We start from the raw sequence: 17,954 nt of genomic DNA, 5'->3' as shown, positions 1-17,954 counted from the left end.
CGGAGCACCGGTTCAGTGCGATGACAATTTGATTTAATTCTAGCAGAGAGGGCTGGGATAGGTGTGAGCAGTTCCGGCCCAGAGGCAGTGATTATGTAATTTTCGGAACCGCCCCAAAGGCCCCTGCCGGGCCGGGTGGGGAAGGTCTCGCGCGGTCCCGAGGCTGCGTCCCGCCCCCTTGCCGCGCGCAGGCTCGGACGGGCCGCACGCGGTTTACGTAACGGATGGTGGAGACTACGGGCAGAGTGGGGCGGCGTGACTGAGCTACCAGGTGTATGTGTGTCCTAAAGACATTAGGGGCACTAAAACCGCGGTGACCGCGCAGGCGGCGGCCAGGCGGAGAGACCCGCAGGGTAGAGGTGGCGGTCGCAGGAGCTCTGAGCCGGTTTCTAGCCCCCGGTACAGGTAGGAAGCGGGCTGTGACGTGTTAGTCGTTAGGGGCCGGGCCAGGCCGAGTGGTCACCCTGAGTTGCGTGGCGTAGCCTGGTCCTGTTTCCGTTTCCCACCCAACCCCCTAAGTCAGGCCTATGGTGACATGCACCACTTTTCACTTCTCCCGACTTCCTTAAAACAAACAAGTAAACTTTGTCCATTGCGACGCCCATTTTTGTTGGTCTTACGGATTGGGGCGATTTTAACGGTTTTGAGGAACTTCCCCACAGTTGTGAGCAAATGCAACCAAATGACAAAGTTTGAGGAAGTTTACAGTGTGCAGCTGGAAAAATGGAGTAACTACGTTAGAATGAATTGACTAGACCAGACCCCTTGTGGTTTAACAAAAGCAACCACCTTTGACCAGTCTAAGTTCAGACCTAATCTTTGAGAGACTGCCAAGTGAACTTGTAGAAGATAATCAAAGCAGGCTTGTTAGTACTTGTGTTCCTTGCTGCGCGTGGAGTCTCCTTCAGGACCGGGTGGCCTGGCTAGGAATTGTGCGTTTAAGAAATGAATTGACAGGTGAAGCAGAGAGCTTCTGAGAGGGAAGGCCAAGGCACAAATATCTTGGATAATTTTGACCTAAATAACCTTGAAGGAGCGCTGTTACAGTACTTAATTACCTCCGTGGTGAGAACATTCTAAGTGGAAATCCAATTTGAAATGATCAGATCTTTGGCAGGCAGTGTAGTTGACTATGTCAGTTGTTAACCTTTATTTGTTTCTATTTGAAAATGTTTAAAACATCTTAAAAGGGAAACACTAAAAATAAACTTTTTAAATCTTAAAAGGTGTTCATAAGGCACAGGGGAAGGAAGTAATGGGAACTAATATTTACTGCGTATCTTCTGTGTGCCAGGCACAAATCTGTGCCACCCACTATATCCCTATGAGGCAATGGTATTTCTTTTTTCTAAGTGGGGAACAGGGCATTTTAAATCATTAGCCCAAGACAATATGACTAGTAAATGGGAGATTTGACCTTAAACCAAATCTAACCACACCAAACTGCTTGCTTTTTCCCATGTTTCTCCTACTTTTGACCATAATAAAAGATTATTAAAGGAAGTCAGGGATATTTGGAGACACATCGCAAACTTTTTTGAGGTTGACTTTGAGAAGGTAGCTCTATTTTCCCATAAAATGCTACCTAGTGCTAACCTCAAAGGTAGAGAATATTGGAAAGGGTATAGTATATAGCATTTCTCAGCTTATATGTGCCTTTCAAATTTATGAACTTTGTCCAGTTCAAAGACTATTTCTTGCAGTCGTGTGTTGCAAAGTGTTAGGCAATAACCTTTGATACTGATCTATAAGGATGAAATCCTTTTAAGAATTATGGTATTATAGATATAAGATATAAAATAGAATATTCACTATCCCAGAGCATCTTTTTTGAAAGAAAAAGATTTTATTAGTTTCAGAGAGAGGGGAAGAAACATTGATGTGTGAGAGAAACATCAGTCAGTTGCCTCTCATACACACCCCTATTGGAGACCAAACCTGCAACCCAGGCATGTCCCTGACCAAGAATCAAACCTGTAACATTTTGCTTTGCAAGTCGACGCTTAACAAACTGAGCCACACTGGTCAGGGCACCCCAGAGCATCTTGAAAAAGTAGTACATACTCCCTTTGTGCCACCTGCTCACCTCCATTAAAACCTGCATTTAGGCTTCCATTCTTACCACATACATACCTGCAGTTGCCAAAAAAGATTTATTAACATTTGGAAAATTTTGGTCCATTTCTTACTTGAACTTTCTGCAATCCATATCTTACATGAACTTTCTACAGTGCTTTCCTTCTAAGAAGTGTACTTCTCCTTTGACTTCTACAACATAGGGCTACTTTGACCAGAGTCTCTTTTTCTCTAACCATTCCTTCTTAGTTTTCCATTCCAGTTCTTCCTATTAGAACCACCTTTTAGCTGTTTGGTTGTGTGCACTCTCTGTCTTTTTAAAGATTTTATTTATTTATTTTTAGAGAGGAGCAGGGAAGGGAGAAAGAAGGAAAAAACATCCATTTGTTGCTTCTTGCACTCCACTGACGGGGGGACCAAACCTGCAATCCAGGCATGTACCCTGACAGAGGCTTGAACTGGGGACCTTTCACTTTGAGGGATGAGGCCCAACTGACCCAGACACACCCATCTGGGCTAAACCTACTTCGTTTTCTTCCTTTGTAAAATAGATTATGATACCTTTTAGGGATATTGTGAAAATTAGACAAATATTAATCATTTAACATATTGCTTAAAAACACCCCAGATGTTTCAACAAGTACTAAATTTATTGTCTTTCTCTCCAATATTTTTCTCCTTTGTTGTTCTTTATCTCAGTGAAGTTTTTTCCAGTTATGGAAAAACTTGGAATCACTCCAGATCTTTCTTTCCTGGATTCTCTACATCCACACATTTTATGGTATCAAATACAAGTCTCAAATCTGTTTTCCTGTTCATTCCCAATATCACTGCCAGTTCAATCCTGTTTTCTTTTTTAACTATTTATTCCAGCCATTTATTTCTCCTGCCTCAGGTGCCCTTCTCCAATTCACCTTGCATATGAGCTGTCAGGATTGTATTGCAAATCTGATAGTGTCACTCTCCTACTTAAATCCTTTAGTTGATTCTGGTTATCCAAATTTATTAGTTTGGTATTTAAATAAGGATCACTATGATCTGCCCCCTGCTGGCCTTTCTAGCCCAGTTTCCCCCTCTTTGGTCTATAAATCCATCACACCTAACTCTTACTATATGTTATTTTAGGCCTTTATGCTATAGCTCTTCCTCTATCTGCAGTGCCTCTTCTCAAGTGCAAGAACCATACTTTTTATTTCTTAAGAGAGCTTTTTATTACAAAAGCATATCATAGGAAAATAAAATATAAAGAAAAATAAAGGCAAAATGCTCATAATCCTACCATACAAAATAATTATTATTTATGTGTAGATGTATATACGTCCTTCTAAACCTTATTCTGTATATTTGCTTCTATAATAATGTGGGCTCTAACTTCATTTGTAAAATTTTTTAATGTACAAAATTGATGTTTTTGTATGTACCCATAGTTTAATCAAACAATTTCAAATGTTTCACTGTTGTAAGTAATACTGTAATATATCCTTGAAGCTGAATTTTTGTGCATATCTACAGTTATTCAGGAGTCATGTTTTCTCTTGGACTAGCGTCTGACACGATATGCTCAGTGAAGGTATATTTGATCAGATACAGTAGGATCATTTTATGAAAAGCAGTGAAAGCCAGAGTTTCTACATTATTCTGCAGGAATTGCTTAACCTTTGATGGTTATTGAATCCTTTCATAACAAAAGTTGTGTTTTAGAAAGGTGGTCATGGTCACTTCTTTTTTAAGAAGTAGGAAGAGCTGAGGGAGGGGAGACCATTTAGGAAGATACTGTGGTTCTTCAGCAGGTGATGGTAACTTAGATTATCTTGGTGGCTGGTTAGATTTCAAAGAGAAATTAGGTATCTTGCTTTTTTTATTCAACAAGACTGTGAAAGTGGGATTGACACTAAACAAAAATAGAGAAAATCAGGTACCTATTGATTTTGAGAAAATTTGTGGGGGAGGGATCAGCAGTCTGAGAGGTAGACTGTTTTTGTACAACCTGTGAATGAGAGTGGTTTTTCCCATTTTAAAGGGTTTTATTTTGTATCAGTTTCAAGTGTACACCATAGTTGTTAGACAGTGATACTTCACAAAATGGTCCCCCTGATATTTCAAGTACATACCTGGCACCATACATAGTTATTACAATATCTTTGACTCTATTCCCAATGCTGTACTTTACATCCCTGGGACTGTTTTGTGACTGCTGATTTGTACTTCACTTTTCACTCAGCCCCCAACCCAGCCCTTCCTCTGTGACAACCATCAGTCTGTTTTCTGTCTCTATGAGTCTGTTTGTTCATTTATTTTGCTCTTTGGAGTCCACATATAAGCAAAATTATGTGGTATCTGTCTTTCTCTGTCTGATTTATTTCACTTAGCATAATGATCTCTAGGTCCATTCATGTTGTTGCAAATGATAAGATTTCATTCTTTTTTATGGCCAGTAATACTCCATTGTATGTACGTACAACAGCTTTCTTTTTTTTAATCCTCACCTGAAGACATGCTTATGGATTTTAGAGAGAGGAAGGTAAGGAGAGAGAAAGGGAGAGAAGCATCAGTGTGAGAGAGAAACATTGACTGGTTGCATCCTATACATGCCCTGAGGACCTCTTGTAGGCTCCCCTCTGGGGGACCAACCTGCAACCCAAGCATGTTCCCTGACTGGGAATCAAACCCACAGCGCTTCTGTTCACGATGACACTCCAACCAAGTGATCCACACCTGGCTCACTTGGGCAGCTTTTTCATCTCCTTGTCTGTTGATGGGCACTTCGTTTGCTTCCATATCTTGGCTATTATAAATAACACTACAATAAACAGCCCTGGCTGGTATGGCTCAGTGGACTGAGCACCAGCCTGTGAACCAAAGGGTCGCTGGTTTGATTCCTGGTCCCGGCACAAGCCTGGGTCCTTGTTTGTGGGGGGTGTGAGAGGCGTCGTCGGATTGATGTTTCTCCCACACATGGATGTTTCTCTCCCTTTCTCCCTCCCTTCCCCTATCGTTAAAAGATAAATAAATATTTTAAAAAATAACACTACAGTAAACATGTAGATGCATGTATTCTTTCAAATTAGTGTTTGGGGTTTCTTCAGTGGAATTGTGGGTCATAAGGCAGTTCACTTTTTAATTTTTTGAGGAACCTACTACTTTCTATAGTGGTTGCACCAGTCTGCAGTCCCACCAACAGTGCATGAGGGTTTTCTTTTCTCCACATTCTCACCAACACTTGTCGTGTTATGATAATTGCCATTCTGAAAGGTGTGTTAAAAGGGGGTGGTTTTGTTGGTTTTTTAAAACTCTGGCTTAAATATTCTCCCCATCCCTTTTTTTCTGTAGAGTCTTATCTGTTTGTAAGATGATTGCAGTGTCTTTCATGTATTCATATCATTTGGGATGTAATTCCATCATGCACACTAGGAATAATTTTGTTAGCCAAAAACATACTACTCTAAGTAAACAGTATAAAATCACAGCCAGTGGCTTACATTTAGGAAGTGGCCTGAGAAGTGGTTCATAGCAGGGATTCTAGAGGCAAAACTGGAATTAATCTATAGCTCCATGTTACGTGGAGTTGTATTATGTAGTGTCTCTGTGCTTTATTTTCTTACCTGTGAAATGGGGATGTTAATAATACTGCTTTTCCTCAAAACTTTGTTAAAAAGATAAAATTGCGTTTTGCAAAGCCTTTAGGACAGTGCCTGGGACTTGGTGTCTGAAACATTTGCTTTTATCATAATGATGTTCACACATGAACATAGAGTTGATCTAAGCATGATTGGCTTTTCTATTAAGAGAAAAGCAGGGAGTCACAGATATATTTTTAATTGTTTCAAAATTTGATCAGTGTATGTAGAGTAACAATCCATTTAAGCGTTTTGTTTTTTTAACTCATTTTTAAGGTGCAATGAAAATCTTCTACGCTTTCTGCATTGTTCTTTTGGTGTTTGAGAGCATCTCTGAAGCCAAATTTGATGATTTCGAGGATGAGGAAGACATAGTAGAGTATGATGATAATGACTTTGCTGAATTTGAGGATGTCACAGAAGATTCTGTTACTGAATCTCCTCAACGGGTGATTACCACCGAAGATGATGAAGATGAGACCACTGTGGAGTTGGAAGGGCAGGATGAAAACCAAGAAGGAGATTTTGAAGATTCAGATACCCAGGTGATGTTCTTTTTTATTGATTTCTTGGGAAATTGGAAGGATGAGAAAATTTGTAACTAGCATTTTCCCCAGACATTAAAAGTAAGACCCAGGTTTAGGGAGGCCTTTACTCCCTGGTATCTTTATTTTCCTTTAGTAGGTGGAGCGCTTCTGAATGTTTTGTGGTGGTCCCACCTTTCACATTGATAGAAGAATGAATTGTACTTTTCTCCTCTGTGGAAAGCCTCGCTTGGAGAAGGGGTGGCAAATAGAGTCTGTGTGTGGATGAGAATTATGTATCATTTAGAATTTAGGGTTCAAAAGCATAGAGAGTCATCCTTTGTTAAAAACATGTAATATTTCTGTGTGCTTGCTCCTTACATGTTCTGTTTTCCTCTACAACCTTTACTTACAAAATTGAGGTATGCTTGCTGGTGACATTTGTAGGGAAAAACAGATTGTGCCTCTTTTTCGTAGGAGGGAGATACTGAGGGTGAGCCATATGATGATGAAGAATTTGAAGGTTATGAAGACAAACCTGATACTTCTTCTAGCAAAAATAAAGACCCAATAACAATTGTTGATGTAAGTACATGTGATTCTGAATTCCATACTAACCAACAAAATATCTTGCTGTTATTATCCCAAAAATATAATTAGTAACATTGCTGGTGTTGATGTAATAGTGGGAGCGGTGAAAGAGTTTCAGTTCTTCTGATAAAACTCCATGCCTAGATAAGCAACCCTTGTATTTTTGTTCTGGCCCTTACAGTTTTTATCAGGGAATGATGAGATGAGGATAGCCATTGGATTTATTTTGGGATGAGGCTCAGAATCAACTTTAATACAAAGGGCTTTCCTTTTTTTTTTTCTTTCTTTCCCATTTGACTATCCTCACATTTCCTTGAAGAGTCTTTTAGAAAGCCAACCTGGAGAATCAAAATAGGCATATTTTAAGTAGAACCGTATTTCGTGATAGTTATCGAAAGCATCCACTTCTGTTTATGGGTTTTCTCATTCTCCATCTTGTTAGAGTCCATCCTTCAGCCTCAGCCAACATTAAATGGAATAATTATTTTTCTTTAGGTTCCTGCACACCTCCAGAACAGTTGGGAGAGTTATTATCTAGAAATTTTGATGGTGACTGGTCTGCTTGCCTACATCATGAATTATATTATTGGGAAGAATAAAAACAGTCGGCTTGCGCAGGCCTGGTTTAACACTCATAGAGAGCTTCTGGAGAGCAACTTTACCTTAGTAGGTAAGTTAGGCTAATAGCAGTCCTGCTCTGGGCTACAAAACCATCTACTAAGAACTGTTTTCTTGGACTTTAAGAAGATGCTTTTTTATTCTGTTTTAAGGATCCTATTTGGTAGGTTTGATATGCTGAATAAATTATATGTATGAAATAATTTTCTCATCTGTCATTAATCAACAATTGCTAAATAGCTTCTGATTAGAATGAGCTCAACAGTGTTATCACAACAAGCTGGCAAAAGTCTGACTGAAGGCAGGGGGTTTTGACATTTTAAATGGCCTGTCAAATGTTTTTTGTCATCTTTTAGAAATCCCTCAGAATTCCCTCAGGGTCTGGACACTTGAGTTTTGGATCTGCCAAAGAGGTACACTAAAGTACCTTAGAGGAGCCCCTGTAGTTATGCAGTGTAAGGAGTAAGGTGAACTTGCCCACTCACCTCTGTTTGGTGTTTAACACTTTGTTTCTCTTTAATAGTGAACAAGTCATCCATCTGCTTTCCTCCTTAGCAGACCATTTATGTTGTGCTAGGTAATTTGCTATAGTATTTCTTCAGTTGGATAGTTTCTATTTTCCTAAAGAGGGTACCGAAATCCAGAAATGGAAGAACTTAATGCTATTCTATTGCAACCAGCATATTAAACCTAGACTACATGCTTTCAAACTCCACGCTCTCTGCTTTACCATGTTATTTCAGTGTACTTTCCCACCTGGATGTTAGGAAAATAATAAGCAGCCTTTAATGCCTTCTGCTTCCCCTTGTGTGGGTTTGTTTTGTTTTGTTGTTTTTTGGTGTATCAGTTTGTTTTACCTTGTGAGGTTGAACAATTTTATTTCTACACTTAATTAAATGGAGAGGAAATAATTGGAATTTGAGCTTTTTTTTTCAGATTTAAATACAGCTGTTGCTGCCACTGTTATCATTTTGCTGTTGGTTATCATTTTGCTGTTGGAAAAGCAGACTTGGTTCAAAGTTAACTCACAGAAGACACAATGAGGGAATGTTAGTTTGTATTAATGATAATTTAAAAAAAGATTTTATTTATTTTTAGAAAGAAGGGAAGGGAGGGAGAAAAAGGGAGAGGAACATCAATGTGTGGTTGCCTCTCGCAGACCCCCCCACCCCCACTGCCCCTCACTGGGGACCTGGCCTGCAGCTCAGGCATGTGCCCCAACTGGGAATCAAACCAGTGATGCTTTGGTTCTCAGTCTGGCACTCAGTCCACTGAGCCACACCAGCCAGAGCCATTTTTTATCTACTCATAAGAAATTTATTATCTAAGCTGATTGTCATTAACAAGGACATAGGAGTAGTGCTGGAGTCTAAGTTTTTTAATAGAGACAGTAAAAAGTTTTAAAAGTAAAAGGAACAATGACCATCTGTTATCATGTATGTCCAAAGGAGAGTTCTGTAAGATAGCAAAGTATTGCCAACCTGAAACTATGATCATTGTTGGGTCCCGGTATTGGAGGGTATGGTGATTAGGCATAACCTTGTCAGGGAATCACATTAAGTGATTTTACCCCTAGGGGATGATGGAACAAACAAAGAAGCCACAAGCACAGGCAAGCTGAACCAGGAGAACGAGCATATCTACAACCTGTGGTGTTCTGGTCGAGTGTGCTGTGAGGGGATGCTTATCCAGCTCAGGGTAAGTGGGGAATTTCCGGTCCAATATTTATGTCTACCTTTTGTTTTTTTCCAACATGATTACAAATCCTCTGAGTTTAGTGTCTTATCCTTTCATGTTTGACTTAAAAATGAGGTCTGAAAGTCATCTTTCTACTATTGCCTGGCAAATGTCAAGTATATTTGAAGCATCTGATTTCTGATCCCCCTCCAAATCTCTTATTTGTAGTAAGCAGAAGTTACAGCTGTTCTTTGTGTGTGTGTGTGTGTGTGTGTGTGTGTGTGTGTGTGTGGTTTTTGTTTTTGCGTTTTAGTTCCTCAAGAGACAGGACCTACTGAATGTCCTGGCCCGGATGATGAGGCCAATGAGTGATCAAGTGGTATGTATTCCTCCTGCTGGTTTTCTCTATACAGATTGAATTCTTAACTACTTAGAGCTTATTCCATGCTCGGATTCTCTTTGGGGTTTCTGACAACTTATGTCCTTTGCCAAAAAGTGGACCCTTTTCTGTTCGGACAGGTCATCTTCCACTCTGTACAACTGTGGGGACAGGTGCATGTTTTTAGGTCAGTCACTAGGACAGTGTCCCTTTTGATTAATAGCAGAAGTCAGGGACCTTCTGCTACATAACACAGCAGAGTCATTGGAGTGATAGCCCATCATGTTCACAAATCCCGCTCACATTCAAGGGGGTGGGAGTCTTGGGTTCCGTCCTAGAAGTCTGCCTATTACAGAACATAACAGGTGAGTTTTTGTTTTTGTTTTAAAGCAAATAAAAGTAACCATGAATGATGAAGACATGGATACCTATGTGTTTGCTGTTGGTACTCGGAAAGCCTTGGTACGACTGCAGAAAGAGATGCAGGATCTGGTATGTCGAGTTATTCCAACTCAGATATATGTACAAACTGTGCCTGTTTATTACATAGATGTTCACCTTCAGAGCATAGCATAATGAACTGTTTTGAAATAAGTCAGTAAGTATTCTCTTGAGAAGAAAAAGTCTGTGCCTAATAAAATGTGATGTCTTACTTTCAATTACTTCTTCATGTAGAGTGAGTTTTGTAGTGACAAACCTAAGTCTGGAGCAAAATATGGACTACCAGACTCCCTGGCCATCCTGTCGGAGATGGGAGAAGTCACAGAAGGAATGATGGACACAAAGGTAAATGCAGTAGATGATGTGTGTTCGCAGTCCTTGGCATTTACAGGGCACTTTCCCTAAAAGTTACACTGTACAAGTTTTTTATTTTATGACAATGCATTGGTTATGTATTCCTCTCCCACAAAACCATTAAAATATTTTATTTTTCTTTTTTTTTAAATATTTTATTTATTTATTTTTTGATAGAGGGGAAGGGAAGGAGAAAGAATGGGAGAGAAATATCAATGTATGGTTGCCTCTCATGCGTCCCCTGCTGGGAACTGGCCTGCAACCCAGGCATGTGCCCTGACTGGGAATCAAACCATGATCCTTTGGTTCATAGGCCCGTGCTCAATCCACTGAGCTACACCAGCCAGGGCAAAATATTTTCTTTAAGCATTAGATTAACTTGTCAAAAAGTTTTGACTAATGAAATTTTCTCTAAATCAAGAGCAAATTGTTCCTAGGGTTGTTAATGGCTTTCAGGTTTTTTGAAAAAGGACTACAACTTTAATCTCCTTTTTTTCAACTTTAATCTTTATTACCATGTGAATTAGTTCATTATTTTAGTTTAGTGTAAGAGAAGGGGGATGTATAATCATTTTTTTTGTTTGTTTCAGATATAACCTCGTGCTTTCATTCTTAATTAGAACATTATTTCATGCTCAATAAGAACAATTTAAGTATTGGTATTACTAAAGAAAAGGTACTGGTCTCATTGTAGAGAGATTCCTTATCTTATTTAAATTTTTTTTTTTTTTAAGTTTTAGCCTTAATGACATTATATAAAACTCAAGTGGATTGAAGAGTAAATATATTTTTTTAAGATTTCATTTTTAGAGAGAGGGGAAGGGAGAGAGAAAGAGCAGGAGACAAACATTGATCTGTTGCCTCTCACACACCTCCAATTGGGGACCTGGCCTACAACCCAGGCATGTACCCTGACCGGGAATTGAACCTGCAACCTTCCAGTTCACAGTCTGGGGCTCAGTCCAGTGAGCCACAGCAGCCCAGGCTGAAGAGTGGAATATCTTTATGAAAAAAGGGAATTGCATCAAACCCTACTTAAAAAATAATAATTTTCTCTATTTCAGATGGTTCACTTTCTTACACACTACGCTGACAAGATTGAATCCGTTCATTTTTCAGACCAGTTCTCGGGTCCAAAAATTATGCAAGAGTATGTATGCAATAAAAATACTGAAAATTATTTTCTTCTTTAGCTTTCTGTGTTGAAACACCTGCAAGGTGCTTCTGCAATTTCCCTTAACCAGATGAGTGAGGTAAGTTTTGACTCCCAAGTTTTCTTTTGCTTTGAATACATGCATCATGAGGGTAGTTAAAAGCCTGTGGGAGGCAAACAGGCCTCCCCAGTTTGCATGTATCACTCACGTGTACGCCTCATGCTCAGTGACGTGGAAGAGACTCTTACAAAATGGCTAATAGTGAGAAAATGCTGTTGCTAATCTCTTTGTCCTTTGTAGCTTAGGGTTTTTTCCTTCTTTTTAGTTTATATCAATCTGTGATGTTTGATTTGTGTTTGATTGATAGCAAATCTGGCCTTTTCTAGCTTCTTTGTACAGTAGATGATTATAATTTTTCCTAGTATGTTGTCAAGACACCCTGAACACCTATTGAGTGTTTGGCTTTATAGTAATATTTTTCAAATATACATATTCAGGGCTTGAATTTGTTGTTTGAATTCATATCCCATATCAGGAGAGCTTGCTTAAGTTTACCCTTAGTATAGAAATGTTCTCACCTAAATTTTTGGTTAAGTACTACTCTCTCATAGGGTGTGGAACTGGGTACAATTAAAAGCCATTATGGATTTTCGTTGTGTCTCAGAATTACTTGGGTCCTTTTGCCTTTAGATGGTATTGCCTCATCCTTGCCTTCTTCAACTCAGTATCAACACTGGGCAAAGTACCACATTATGGTAACCATGGAGCCTTTGGGGTGGGGGAAAGTGAATTGATAGTCAAAGATTACAAGGGAATCTTTGGTGAGTTGGAACTAGATTATATATACTATAGTAGATTATTTCTAAGTTTATCCTGGCTCAAAAATATTTCATTATCTGAAAGAAGGTGGATAGGAGTTGGAAATAAAACATAAAAAGCCATTAAAATAAGCCAAAACATTATTTAAAATATGGGCCTCATACTTAAATATAGGCTTATTGTTCCCCAGAGAGATGGAATATCTCTTGCCTGGAGGGTACGTCATTGGCAGTGTTCAAGTTTAGGATAAAGATCATTTGGGAATGCATTCATTACAGAGAGAAGTGGATCGGATGTCCCTCAGGCTCTGAGATTGTATTTGACTTGGGGGTGCCAAGCTAAATATTATGGTGATTATTTGTAGGTACCTGTTCATCTAAGTGAACCGGGTGACTTGTGTGCATAGAGAATATCTTTCCTGTGTTCTTTCTTAATAGCCTTTTCTTTTATGATAGGGAAGGTCAGCCTTTAAAGCTACCCGAAACTAAGAGGACACTACTGTTTACATTTAATGGTAGGTATTTGTGTCCTGTCTGCGTTCTTTGTTTTCTGAGATGACCTTAAGGAGGATATTGTTCCTTACTAACTGACAGCTATAAAAAAAACTGCATTAAAACTAACCTTATGCCCTTGCTGGTGTAGCTCAGTGGATTGAGCACCAGCCTGTGAACCAAAAGGTCTCCAGTTTGGCCAAGTCCCCAGTTGGGGGCGTGCAAGAGGTGACTGATTGACATATCTCTAGCATGATGTTTTCCTCCTTCTGTTTTTCCTTCCCTTTCTCTCTCTAAAAAAGAATTAAATAATATCTTAAAAATAAAAAAAAACACTGACCTCATTCTTGCTTATTGCCTGTGGGTTTTTTCAGTAAGAGATTCCAACATAAATAACGCCTCTTTTTTATTACAGAATCATAAGCATGGAATTCTGTAACATAACAATATTATACTCAAGTACACCATATGACATTTTAGGTAAAATGTTCAAATTAAAACTATAACTTATTACACTACACCCATGTTATTACCCAATCAACCACACTCAGGCAGGCCTTACTTCTGCTGGCCTGTATTTTAATTTATATTTTTGCTGCATTTTAGCTGCCTAAGAAACATGGAGAAAGGATTTTTTTTTAATTATCAGAATTTTTTTTTTAAGATTTAATTGATTTATCTTTAGAGGGGGAGGGAAGGAGAGAGGGAGAGAAATATCAATGTATGGTTACCTCTCATGCATCCCTTGCTGGGAACTGGCCTGCAACCCAAGCATGTGCCCTGACTGGGAATCGAACTGTGGTTCTTTAGTTTGGAGGCCCGAGGAGAAAGGGTTTTATTAATACAAAAAAAGAGAGTGTTGGGTGTCTGAGAAGTATTAATGCTGCTGTTAACTCAGTGGGAAAATGGCTTTGTTTTCCAGTGCCCGGCGCAGGTAACACTTACCCAAAGGATATGGAGGCTTTGCTGCCCCTGATGAACATGGTGATTTATTCTATTGACAAAGCCAAGAAGTTCCGACTCAACAGAGAAGTAAGACCCGCAGCCTTTAGTATAAGTTGGCACCTTTTATTATTTTTTCCTCTGAGGGGATCATCTATCAAGTATTTCAGTGATCATATTTTGCTAATTTACTTTAAAAGTGCTAGATGGGAGTTTTGTGAAAGAATAATAACTAAATGGAATTTTGCTTCTGTTGGATTAAAATGGATTTCTCATGAAATTTTTTTATCTTGGGAAAAGGGCAAACAAAAAGCAGATAAGAACCGAGCTCGAGTTGAAGAGAACTTCTTGAAGCTGACACATGTACAAAGACAGGAAGCTGCTCAGTCTCGTCGTGAGGAGAAGAAAAGAGCAGAGAAGGAGCGAATCATGAATGAGGAGGATCCTGAGAAACAGCGCAGGCTGGAGGTAAGAGAAAACTTCATATCACAGGGATTAAAATAAGATTTAAAAGATACCTATTTGTATCATATTAACTGTTAAAGTAATGTCGTGGAGGACATGACACAGGCTAAAAGTTTAGCATTTTCTCAGGACTTGGGACAGTTAGTTAGTTGGTAACATATAAAGAAAAACAGGGCTGCACACCATGTTAAATTGAGTCTGATCCTGGAGAATGATATGAATTATCCTATTCCCCCTGCACAATCTCATTTTGAAAGTTCCACTATCATTTTTCAAGCCAAATACTTGGTGAGGTAGAAATTAGGAATTTTAATAGAAGCCAGCACATGTGCCCTGTAGTCCAAATAAACTTGTTTTATAACATTTTTAATTTGATTATAGAATTAGAGGATCCAGGAGGGGTTTTTTTGTTGTTTGTTTGGATTTTTGGTGTTTATTTTGTACATAACTACAATCTCCAACTCAAGAGCTTTTTAGGCTGTTAGTTTCAAACAGCATGCCCATGCTTTTGTGAAATAAGGTTCCATAGTCCAACTCTAAAATTTTAAACCTTATAAATGCTGATCAAAACAAGGAGGAGAACGAAGTTCTGGGAGATATGTGTTTTAATGAGGATAATCTTGAGGACTGAAGAAAATTCTTAGAAGTGGAGGAAGCATGCCTCCAAATCAAAGTGAGCTGCTATTAGCACTTCATGACCCATAGAATTATTAATGCTACTGAGCAAAGTGCCCAGGACACCACAGGCCTCCTCCCATCTTAACCATTTCTTACAATTTTTTCTTTGTTTTGGTTTAGTTGATGAGTCTTTTTTCCCCTGAAAATAAAGCTCTGTGTTTATGCCACCTTCTGTACAAATAAAAATAGCTTTTTAATGAATAAGTGGAAGAATCTATATGGAATCATTAATAGATAATGCCTTTCAGTTTTTATGGAAGAAGTAGTTCTCCAGTTCTTTCTAGGGTTTGAAACAAAAACAGATTTAAGAAAAAGGAGGGTCTAGAACTTAAGTAGGAGAAGCAACTGATTGATATTTCTCTCACATCAGTGTTGCTCTCTGTCTCTTTCTCCCTCCCTTCCCCTCTTTCAGGAAATAAATAAACAAAATCTTTTTTTAAAAAAAAGGAATATGTCTTTCCATATATATGCTTTTTTAAAATTTCCTGAGGAAAGGAATCCTGGGGCAGAGGGAGTGATCGGCTGCCAATAAGAAGTTGTACCAACTTCTACTTTTCTCTTACAATATATGATATTAGAGCTCCTCTTTACTCATATGTTTATGACTAATTCTTAATTTTTTTACATGTATGATTCTGATAGTGGGGAAATGGCATCTCATTTATTTTGTATTTTTTTAATTGTGACTGAAAGTTGAACTTTTTTCACATATTTTTTACATTGACATAAATATATGTTAACATAAGGAAATTTCTCTTAGCCACTATACCATATTTTTTACAGTGGTAGTTTTATGCATGTGTATAATATGTAATATGGGAAGGGATGGATCACATTGAGGAAAGAATGAATATAATGGAGGTAGGGGTTGGGACAGTGGGCAGAAAGGGACCTTGGAACAGTACTGTGGTCACTTCATGTAGCTGTCTCAGAGGAGTGTAGCTTTTGACATACGTGCTGTTGCTGTTTACTTGCTCCTGAGACTTCACAGGAGGCAGCACCTGCCACGGGGGTGGGGGGGGGTGGCTCATTCTGCCTTTGTGAACCCAAAGTCAGAGTGCATTTTCCCATGAAAGCAGTGTTAACAATGATAGTTCAGTTCTGCAGGATACTTAACATAGTAGCACAGCTATAGATGGATAAATGTTCAGACTTTTGTTAGTTAAATAATGTGTTTGAAGCTTCTTTCTCTCCTTTTGCGTAACAGCTTAATTCCTAAATAAAAATGTAATAAAAATTACCAATTGGACATTATCGAAGTATTGTGCTCAGGTATAACATCTATGCTAATAAGACATTTATAATTAATAACTTGCTTAAACAAGATCTTATGGTTTTCTGAAGTACAAATCCTTGGCAAATACATATAAATGTTGTGATGAAAGTTGAGCTAGTGTTTCCTGGGTATAGGAAAAATCAGACCACACTAACAAAAGTAGCTTAAATGTAGTGTTTTGTTTCTAACTTGAAATTTTAGTTACTTTTGCTTTATTTCAAGTTAATTTTTTGTTAACCAATGTAGATATTAGCAATTTTTTAGAGATTTTATGTATTTATTTTTAGAAAGAGAAGGGAGGGAGAAAAACGTGGATCAGCTGCCTCTCCTAGGCAGGACGCAGGCATGTGCCCTGAGGAGGAGTCAAACCAGTAACTTCTGCTTTGCAGGACTACATCTAACCAGCCGAGCCACACCAGTCAGGGGGGTGGTACTAGCAATTTTTATAACTATCTTCTGGAATGTTATTTATGGTGCAAGTCTAGGTTTCTGTATAATATTTTAGGCAGTATTTTCTGGTTTTGTTCTTTTAAACATGTGCTTAGAGCTTAGTTTGGATTCTCTCTTTCTCTCTCTAGGAAGCTGCCTTGAGACGTGAGCAAAAGAAATTAGAAAAGAAGCAAATGAAAATGAAACAAATCAAGGTGAAAGCCATGTAAAGTCAGCCCAGAGATCTGAGTCCTGATGCCACGTGTAAGCTCTGAATTCACAGGAAATGTAATTTTCAGTCTGTTTCTCATCTTAACAAACACTCCTGGTGACTGAGAAATCCATATTTCATCATCTGTTCTGCTTTTGATTTGGAGTTTTACAGAGGTTAGAGATAGATACATTGGAAGGACTGTTCCAGTAATTTTCTTCCAGATAATCAAATTATTTAGATTATTTTTTAAAGGAATGATATATGAACTCTGTGTGGTTTTAAAATACTTTTAAAATTATAACATGAATCATCAGTGCTTTTAGTGCTATTATATTTGAAAACATCATGAATTTCTAGATATGTAAGTAGAATGTTGCTTTTTGTTTAAACTAGGCAGTTGAAATGGCAATAAAGAATGACTAAACCAAGATTCCACAAATAACTGTTGGAATTGCACAGTAAACATTGCTTGATGTTTTCTTCTGTGTCTACATTAAACTTGCAAAAAAAATAAAACTTAGAACACTATCTGTGGTATTGGAATTTCAGGGACTCAAAACAGTATAGTTCAGTGTATCTTTTGTAGGTGGGGGTACTGATGACAGTATTATTATATGATATCTGGAGACTTAATCTACTGACATGTATGTGGAGAATTGTAGGGACAGATAGTCCAGGAGCACAGTTTTCTCCTTAGCTGATACCATAAGCTAATGACATTATGAATGCTGTATTTTGAGTGGTTGTATGTTTTTTGTGAGTAACAAATGCATGAAAAATTAACTGCTTCACCTAGAGCAGATCAGTGGTCTGTGTGAAGTCACAGGTGTTTTCCTTCTTGGTTGCTTCACTCGATTGGATGTTAATGGAGAAGCTGTTATCTGTGCTGTGGCTGTGTCCCTTTGCTTCTCCTTTGCTTTTATCTCTTCCACAGCTGAGGCTGGATATATTCTTTCAAAGAAATAGCCATGAATATGCATAAATATACTTTTAAAATTGAGCTTTTCTAAACTATTGAGAGTTCTTTCCTTCCTCTTGAGGAAGGAATTCATGGGGGAGAGGCCCGAGCATTTAGCTCGTTCAGATCTCTGCATTTTATAAATGCTTCCTACTAAGAAAGCATTTTTTTAAGTCACTGCTTGTACCAGGTAACTTTTGCTGGGGTTGGGAAAGGGTTGGGGTTTTTGGTGGGTGAGGGGTGGGCGGGTA

General features: G+C 38.5%; 1 protein-coding gene across 1 annotated transcript; it reads left to right on the top strand.

The window, feature by feature from the left end:
* Positions 1 to 104: 104 nt before the first annotated feature.
* On the top strand, positions 105 to 17,745 carry CCDC47 (coiled-coil domain containing 47). The gene is made up of 13 exons (XM_037128004.2): positions 105 to 405; positions 5,970 to 6,238; positions 6,695 to 6,802; positions 7,304 to 7,478; positions 9,003 to 9,124; positions 9,417 to 9,482; positions 9,873 to 9,974; positions 10,158 to 10,268; positions 11,342 to 11,427; positions 12,706 to 12,764; positions 13,664 to 13,773; positions 13,984 to 14,151; positions 16,681 to 17,745. The coding sequence occupies exons 2-13, from the start codon at positions 5,975 to 5,977 to the stop codon at positions 16,759 to 16,761; spliced, it is 1,452 nt and encodes a 483-aa protein (XP_036983899.2). The 5' UTR covers positions 105 to 405; positions 5,970 to 5,974; the 3' UTR covers positions 16,762 to 17,745.
* The last annotated feature ends 209 nt before the right edge of the window (positions 17,746 to 17,954 follow it).

Source organism: Artibeus jamaicensis, unplaced genomic scaffold (assembly GCF_021234435.1).
Source record: "Artibeus jamaicensis isolate MK-2021 breed Jamaican fruit bat unplaced genomic scaffold, CSHL_Jam_final contig_1998, whole genome shotgun sequence".
In the NCBI taxonomy this organism is placed as follows: Eukaryota; Metazoa; Chordata; class Mammalia; order Chiroptera; family Phyllostomidae; genus Artibeus; species Artibeus jamaicensis.
Note: the sequence above shows the minus strand (reverse complement) of the source record. Positions and strands in the feature narration are given on the sequence as shown.

Excerpts from the sequence above, each read along its gene's own strand:
- CCDC47 (XM_037128004.2), top strand. The coding sequence starts at position 5,975 with ATGAAAATCTTCTACGCTTTCTGCATTGTTCTTTTGGTGTTTGAGAGC. Across the intron at positions 9,975-10,157 it reads AGAAAGAGATGCAGGATCTG|AGTGAGTTTTGTAGTGACAA; the intron begins GTATGTCGAGTT and ends TTCTTCATGTAG. Across the intron at positions 11,428-12,705 it reads GGTCCAAAAATTATGCAAGA|GGAAGGTCAGCCTTTAAAGC; the intron begins GTATGTATGCAA and ends CTTTTATGATAG.